Below are 7,473 nucleotides of genomic sequence, written 5' to 3' on the forward strand. Positions count from 1 at the left end.
GGGTCTAAATAGATTCTTGGTGGCAATTAAAAAAAGGGCATCGATCGCGATCAATTGATCATGCGCGCGCGCGCGAGAGAGAGAGAGAGAGAGAGAGAGAGAGAGAGAGAGAGAGAGAGAGAGAGAGAGGGAGGGAGGGAGGGAGGGATGTGTGGAGGAGGGTGTAAGAGCTTAAGTGGGGAAAAAAACCTCATTGCATGAGGCTTGGAGGGAAAATCACGTTGCATAAGGCTTTCTTTTTCCTAGTTTCACAAAGTGATCCATCTTTCCCCCTTCCATAATGTTCTTTATTAGAAGCATTATGTTCTTTCTATAGTAGACTTTAGAGAAGAAAAGACATTAATGCTCTTCATCATGTGATGCACAACAAATCTTCTACAAGCATAATGATACGCATGCTAAGATTGTACACTTTAACCGATAGCTATTAGGTTTTGCCACTTCAAGAAGATTTAAAATATAAGCATGTACTATGGAAGAAAGTGAAAGCTCATATCTTTATTGGTAATAACATATCTACCAGCTATATATTTTTTCATCTAGTATATGTTTGATGGTGGAAAGGTGTATAATAGCATCTATGCTACCATTGTCCTAGACTCAAGTTTTGAGAACACCTTAACATGCTTCTATTTAATGCCATAAGTAGAAGATAGTTTGATATCCCTATGGAATGGGTGCCTAGTGCAAGAAACACCTCCCTACTCATACTCAAACATGACACAAAGATCAATAGGGAATGGTTATTGGCCCTCCATTAGCTATACAAGATAACGAGTAACTTAAGCACGCTTGTGTATCCCATCACTAGTAATCACCCCTACTTGTTCCTCTCAATATAGCATTAGGGTACTAATTGTAGGGAGTCTCTACTTTGTAGGATCCTAATGATTCAATTTCTTGACTCCATGTTGTGCTTTAACTCTCACCTTCTTCTTCAAGTGAGGCAATGATCAATTTAGAGATAGATAATTGAATGGCACCAACATGTTTTGGAAGTACATGTCATTAACTCACTCCATTTCTCTTCAAGGGCATCGATCACAATCAATTGATCGTGCGTGTGCATGCGAGAGAGAGAGAGAGAGAGAGAGAGAGAGAGAGAGAGAGAGAGAGAGAGAGAGAGAGAGAGAGAGAGAGAGAGAGAGGGATGTGTGGAGGAGGGTGTAAGAACTTAAGTGGGAAAAAAACCTCGTTGCATGAGGCTTGGAGGGAAAATCATGTTACATAAGGCTTTCTTTTTCCTAGTTTCACAAAGTGATCCATCTTTCCCCCTTCCATAACCCCCCCCCTTCCCGCTCTTTTTCGTCATCCCACCTCAAAACACTCTTTACTCACTAGTGTAGTCCATATGTTTGGGTACACTGCCTTGGGGAGTAGGCTAGGGTCCACGGTGGAACTACACACACCTTTTTAAAGTCTTGTCTTGCATGCATCATGGGAATCGTTTTAACTACAGCTAGAGTTCTGAGAATCATGAAGTTTTACTTGGACCAGTCCATTTTGCAGGCTATGCGCCTCGTAAGTAAAACCCTGGAGCAAGCCATTATCCAACAAAAAGGTCTCAAACTTATACACTAAATCTTTAGGGGGCATCATGGGAATCTTTTTAACTATAGCCGGAGTTCTGGGGATGTAAGGCAAGCAATCCATATTGAAGCACAATGCTCAATATGAATTTGCAGATTTTGTAGCTAAAATAAAATAAAACTAAATTGCCTAAAATTTTACAGGTGTTAAGAAATTGAGAAAATATTTTTGCCTGGTGAAATTAAAATGTTGAAGGTTCATTGTATATAGTTTACAGGTTCTTCTCTGCCATATGTGGGTTTTGCTGTCTGCAAATTTCATTCTGTGCTAGATGCTAGGCATGTTTCGCCTTCCCAGGCCCCATCTGAGCATGTACATCACATCTCGGGGGTTCTCATCACAGACGATCTTTGTTGGAGGTCTAGAAACCTTTTCCCGAAACTGTCCTACCTGTTATTGAATTATGAACTAATGCGAAGGATTCTCAAATATCTGCATTGCTTTAACTTAGCAAGCTGTTGGTGGGAACATTGGTAATAGAAAGCTTAGCAGAACTGACTGTTTATTAGGTTCTGGTTTGCAGGCATGGCTGCCGCTGTTACGAAGGAGGATTTAGTGAAGGAATTCAAGCGTTATGGTGCAATCAAGGATGGTAGAGTATCTTTTTCTATGGTGATTTTCATAAGTTGGCGAGTGGAAATTTCCCAAATTGAACAAAAGATTGTTGATTGCAGCAAGGATTGCTGTTCATAAAAGCACGAACCATGGCAAGGGGTTTGGCTTTATAGACTTTAATTCAGTTGAGGAGGCAGAGGCAGCGATCGAGAGGATGAATGGAAAGGTATTTTGTGTGGAAGCATGATTATTCATTTGCTCAGACAATGCCAATATATGTTTGATAGGGGCCTCCACCGTCTTTTCCTTACATCCTTTACTGTTTTTGGTAGACTTTTAAGGGGAGAACGATCAAAGTTGCGTATGCTGTACCTGAATAGCGAACTCGAGAATAAAGAAAACTGCATTATTCCTGATGAATAATGTTGCAGTGCTGGACTATACGAAATAGGTCATGGCTAAGAACTGCTTACCTGGTTGGGGGATTCTTTGGCAAAAGGTTGTGGGGGTGAGAGATTTGCTAATTCAATGGAGTGCTGCAGTTTGTAGATGGATGTCAGGCGGGGATCGCATCAGAGGTGCGTTTACACGGTTTTTTGTTATTGAGTTTTTCTAAGGTCAAAAGCTTCAACCAACTACTTGGTAGGCACTTTGTCCAACTTTAGACTAGCATGCCAGTCAAGTTTGAAGACGGAACTACATCCATGAAAGATTTGTTGACTTGACTGAAATGGCGTCACATGAGACTAATGTGAGTAAAGCTCATATAATTGTGTCAACATAGTATACAGTGTGGAGGATTGCCCATAACGAATTCTTGATAAAGAAAATAAGCTGCACAATATGGTGTGTGGACGTGAAAAGCTTTTGATGTATCCTGTCACACTGAATGTGATGCTGATTTTACATACATGATTGTATGTGTCAAATGTGATGGAAAACCTGATGTGAAACATTCTAATGCAGCAAGCTTTTTTTGCTTGAAATGGTTGCATGCTAAAATTATGAACTAATGCAGTTATTACTGATGATGTACATAGTCCTCTTGTATGATTATATCTGTTAATGTATTGTTACAATATTTGATGAATGATGAATGTTGGTATTGTGTAATATTAATCTTGTTCATAGAGATTCATTGTTGCTGTATGCTTCACCTTTGTCTCAATGAAGTTGCACATAAGATGAGATTTTATCCTGATGGATCTGGATAAGTTAGGCTTTAGATCCACATTTATTCGGATCATAGCAATGCTCTTTGGGAATGCCTCAGCTGCATTGTGTCTTAATGGAGGCATTGTTGGAACCTTCAACCTCACGCGCTTTATACGTCAGGGCTGCTCAATAGCCCCTCTTCTTTTTGCACTTTGTTCGGTTCCGCTTCTCAATCTCCTAAAAAGGGCAGGGACAGCTGCGAGGAATAAGGCTACGATCAAGGAAGCAATTCTGCTCCCAGATGTTTGCAGATGATCTGATGGCCTTCTCGCTTAAGAGCAGCATAGCATTAATGCTTTGAACTATCGTCTCTTGCTTTTGTAGTGTGTAGTTGGAAAAAATCATTTGCTGTCAGATCTTCAGATGATGCTGTTCCGGAGTGGGTTAGAAATATGCCTGTGCAATGGATTAACCGTGGGCAGACTGAGGTATTTAGGGGCCCTGTTGGGGATTGGAGTATCTTAAAGCAGCGTTTTGAATGGTTTAAAGACCGAATTCAGGATAAGCTGAAAAGCTGGCATGGACTACCCTTAGGATGGAATGCTAGAGTTCTCATAATTAAGCATGTACTATCTGCCACTACGACTTATGTAGCTTCGGTTTGGTCATTCAGACACACACAGTGGCAATAGATCGAAAGAATGCTCCGTGCATTTCTATGGGCAGAGGCACAGAATGCATTACATGCTGTGGGCTGACCTCAAGTCTCCAAAACAGCAAGGGGTCTTGGCATTCCAAACGTGAGCATTAAGAATATATCTCTGATTAGCAAGTGGCTTCCACGTTTCTTTAAGGAATCAGATCCTTGGATCGAGGTAGCTAGATAGTTCATTGAGAAGGGAATAAGCCCGAAGGTTGGGGTCTGGAAGGGTCTCCCTTGGTTTTCTAGACTCTTCTCTGATTTTCCATTACGGATCAGAGGGTCTGATTTGATTGCTGGCTTGGTCTCAGCCTGGAGGACGGGAATCAATAAATGTTCATGGAAAAACTTAGGGGGACTTAAAGGGGATGCAGGTCTGAGTGAATGTATTTGGTGGTCTAAATCTGTGACACACAATGGAGCTTCCCTAGCACACTTAAACATGAAGACTGTGTGCAGTATATTCAGAAAAGGGTTAGCTTTTTGGTCACAAATCTGGGACCCTAGAAGGGGTAGCTGGCTCCCCTTAGTTGACATCAGCTGTAATTACCTATTGACAGCGCAGGAGACAGCTGAATTGCTGCGAAAGATTCTGGAAACTTGGCCAGCTAACTGCATAGAATCTCCGGGAAGGAGACTGTTGCAGTGGCACCTGGGGAAAACTCCTCTAAGGAAGATCTATGCTAAACGGTGTATAGATGCTTGCTAGAAAGTCACCTACCTGTCTGGATACTGAATAAGAGGTGGGGCCTCCATCGTGCTCATGGATGGTGGCGTGGTAGATTCAAGGAAGTGTGGCAAACCTGCTGTGTGGGCAGATTCAGCTTTGTTCTCTGGAAGATCCTAAACCAGTGGCTGCTGGTGAGATCCAAGCTTGCCAAAAAGTTCCAGGTTTCCCCCTTGTTGCCTTGTGTGGGAATGCACAGGAATCTGTAATGCACCTGATGTGGCAATGCCCAGTTGTCATCGGTGATTGAAGTTTTAACTACCACTTCATACTGAAACCTTTAAGTGGGGGAAAGATGTTAATAAGACTTAGTAGTGAGATCTAACAGAAAGGTGGGTGGAAAGCAGGGCAGGGCAGGAGTTGGAAGAAAGTTGAGAAAGCTGTCGGGGATGCAGGTCTAATGACAAAGTTTTCCATTGGAAACAATTGGAAATTGAGCCGGCAGTAAACAATCCACACTCTGCTTGGATTCTTCCACAAAGGTCAACAGATCATCTGCAAACATTTGCAGACTCAACTGTTTCCCGGAAGGCCCTCATCCTCCCCAAATTTGCCGACTGTTTTAAAGCACAAATCTTCGTCGCCAAAAGCTTCATTAGTTTTTCAAGATCCACTAGATGCGGTTTGTTAAGGGCATTGACTAAACCGTCAATGTCATCCTCACCTGCGAAGGCTTCGAGCTTTGTAATGGAGGATGTTTTATGGGAGATGTACTCCGATTCTGAATTTGGCGAAGGGGATTCTGAATTAACTACTCGCGTCCCCCCTCCCCACCCCTTTCGCAATTAACATAATGTTAATTCCTCTAATTTTGCGAATCGATATGATATGTCTCTAATTTTATCCCTTTCTCCCACGAAAAAGGGATACAATTAGAGACATATCATATCGATTCGCAAAATTATCTGTTGATCTGTTTGCAGATGATCTGTTGACCTTTGTGGAAGAATCCAAGGAGAGAGTGGATTGTTTACTGCCGATCCTGCAATGCTTTTGCGTGGCCTCAGGGTTGGTATGCAGTCTAAATAAGACGTATGTGTTGCGTGTCTCGTTTGATGATTTGCCAGACTGGGCCGCTGCTCTTCCAAGTGGATCCCTAGAGGGCAAATTGTTCGGTACCTGGGAGCTCCTTTGGGGATTGGCCTCTCTTTGCGTCAGCGGTTCAACTGGGTGAAGGACAGGATCAAGCTGAAGCTCAAGCTGTGGAGTGGGGTTTAATTGGGGTGGAATGCTAGATCCCTCCTGGTAAAACATGTGTTGGAACTCGGCTGCCGATGCTGGGGTGAGAAGGTTGCACTATATTCCCTGGAATCTGTGGAAGGCTCTGAAAAGTGCTGGTGGCCTGGCGCTTCCTGATATTTCACTTAGAAATCTGTCTTTTATTGCTACATTGGTTTTAACATTGCAAATTAGATTATGGATGTAAGTTGCCTCCCTCAGTTATACCCGTGTGACAGCTTGCCCTTACATGATTGGATCACATTGCCAGGGATAAAGACATAATGTTTTCTCTGAACTGTTTTGGTATGTAGCCTTTCTTATAATATTGCAAATCTGAAAATTTGGGATGATGCTTTGTGTGATTTAACTTAGGTTATGGCTTGTTGCCCTAGTATGCTACTTTGACATCCTTATTATTCTGCGAGGGCTATGCTTGAACACGTGTGGGTAGTGCTAGCCATAACTAAGTGTGTCACCAAGTATTTTTGAACGTATGCTGACAAATGTAGTAGTTCAGGTTGCTGTTTAGCTTGTCTTTTTATTTAACAGTTTCCTGAAATCAATTTTGGGTGGTGTTGCAGTGAAAATTTTGTGCCACATGACTAAGCAGACAGCAAGCAAGGAGGCTATTGTGAAAGGAAACCAGTCAGCGTTTATTGAAACATAGGCAACATTTTTGTTGTTCAAAGAGCAGAGAGGGATTCATTATTACTCAGAATACTTCTTGCAATGCCATTCATGCTTTAGTTTAATTACCTTGGGACTGTATGCCTTTTGGTGGTGTTGCTAACTGCAAGGGCTATAACGGTTGCCAGGGTTAGGAAGGAGTGCCCTTGCTTTTGATCCTTTGTCTTTATGGCATACTTAAAATAATGAGGAATTTCTTTATGGCATATTTTACAACTTTTTCACAATCACACAAATTGAAAAGACTTTATTTTCAATGTGAAACTTCAAACGATTTGCTTAGGTGAAAACGTGGAGATAGCCCGCTTGAATATGCCTTGAAGTGCTCAAGAGTCATTGAAAATTCTGTTTATTCCCTTTATTTGCTGCTAAAAGTACCTTAGGATTAGGTGCCTTTTAAACCAGATCGCTCAATATCCTCGCCTCTGCCAAGTTTATTTTCCCAACTCTAGCATCATTATCTTTGGCAAAAGATTCACCTTGAGCTTGTCATCATTATTGTCTGGATAGGATGAAGGTAGAAAATGTATTCTTCATCATAGACCGCAATATTGTATTTGCAATGGTTGTGTATTGGACACTTTATCTCGCACCTTTCTGATTTATTTGGAAGCCTAGAAAGGTGGTCCCTTTTCCCTTAGATCTCATTGGTGTGTACAAATTGGTCACCTCCCGAAAGAGACATGCAAAGAGATAGACAGGATACCTCCAATATCCCACCTCACTTTAACACAATACATCTAGAAATGTTGGAGGAAGGACTCCATACCTTTGAAAAGCTATGGAATGCATTCATTGGTGGGATTGGCTATTAAAAAGTTGAGTGATTTGCAAGTTA

General features: G+C 41.8%; 1 protein-coding gene across 3 annotated transcripts; it reads left to right on the forward strand.

The window, feature by feature from the left end:
* The first annotated feature begins 1,772 nt into the window (after positions 1-1,772).
* Positions 1,773-6,841, forward strand: LOC147880274 (glycine-rich RNA-binding protein 3, mitochondrial-like). Of its 3 annotated transcripts, XR_015540551.1 has the most exons (5): positions 1,774-1,949; positions 2,114-2,182; positions 2,265-2,371; positions 2,577-2,723; positions 6,530-6,841. XR_015540551.1 is itself a non-coding variant. In XM_087370512.1 (4 exons), the coding sequence occupies exons 1-4, from the start codon at positions 1,862-1,864 to the stop codon at positions 6,530-6,532; spliced, it is 267 nt and encodes an 88-aa protein (XP_087226638.1). In that variant the 5' UTR covers positions 1,773-1,861; the 3' UTR covers positions 6,533-6,841. The 3 variants fall into 3 exon arrangements, 2 of the variants coding, with proteins under 2 accessions (XP_087226638.1, XP_087226637.1); XM_087370512.1 differs by lacking the exon at positions 2,577-2,723 and having other exon boundaries at positions 1,773-1,949; XM_087370511.1 differs by lacking the exon at positions 6,530-6,841 and having other exon boundaries at positions 1,776-1,949; positions 2,478-2,708.
* The last annotated feature ends 632 nt before the right edge of the window (positions 6,842-7,473 follow it).

The sequence above is a fragment of the Dipteris shenzhenensis genome, chromosome 32 (assembly GCF_047967505.1).
Source record: "Dipteris shenzhenensis isolate YYH24624 ecotype China chromosome 32, Dip_SZ_1.0, whole genome shotgun sequence".
Classification (NCBI taxonomy): domain Eukaryota; kingdom Viridiplantae; phylum Streptophyta; class Polypodiopsida; order Gleicheniales; family Dipteridaceae; genus Dipteris; species Dipteris shenzhenensis.

What these genes read in the sequence shown, in the direction of transcription:
- LOC147880274 (XM_087370511.1), top strand. Translation starts at nt 1,862, where the DNA reads ATGCTAGGCATGTTTCGCCTTCCCAGGCCCCATCTGAGCATGTACATC. An exon ending in TTATGGTGCAATCAAGGATG is followed by an intron (nt 2,183 to 2,264) that starts GTAGAGTATCTT and finishes TGTTGATTGCAG; the next exon opens with CAAGGATTGCTGTTCATAAA. An exon ending in TCGAGAGGATGAATGGAAAG is followed by an intron (nt 2,372 to 2,477) that starts GTATTTTGTGTG and finishes TGTTTTTGGTAG; the next exon opens with ACTTTTAAGGGGAGAACGAT.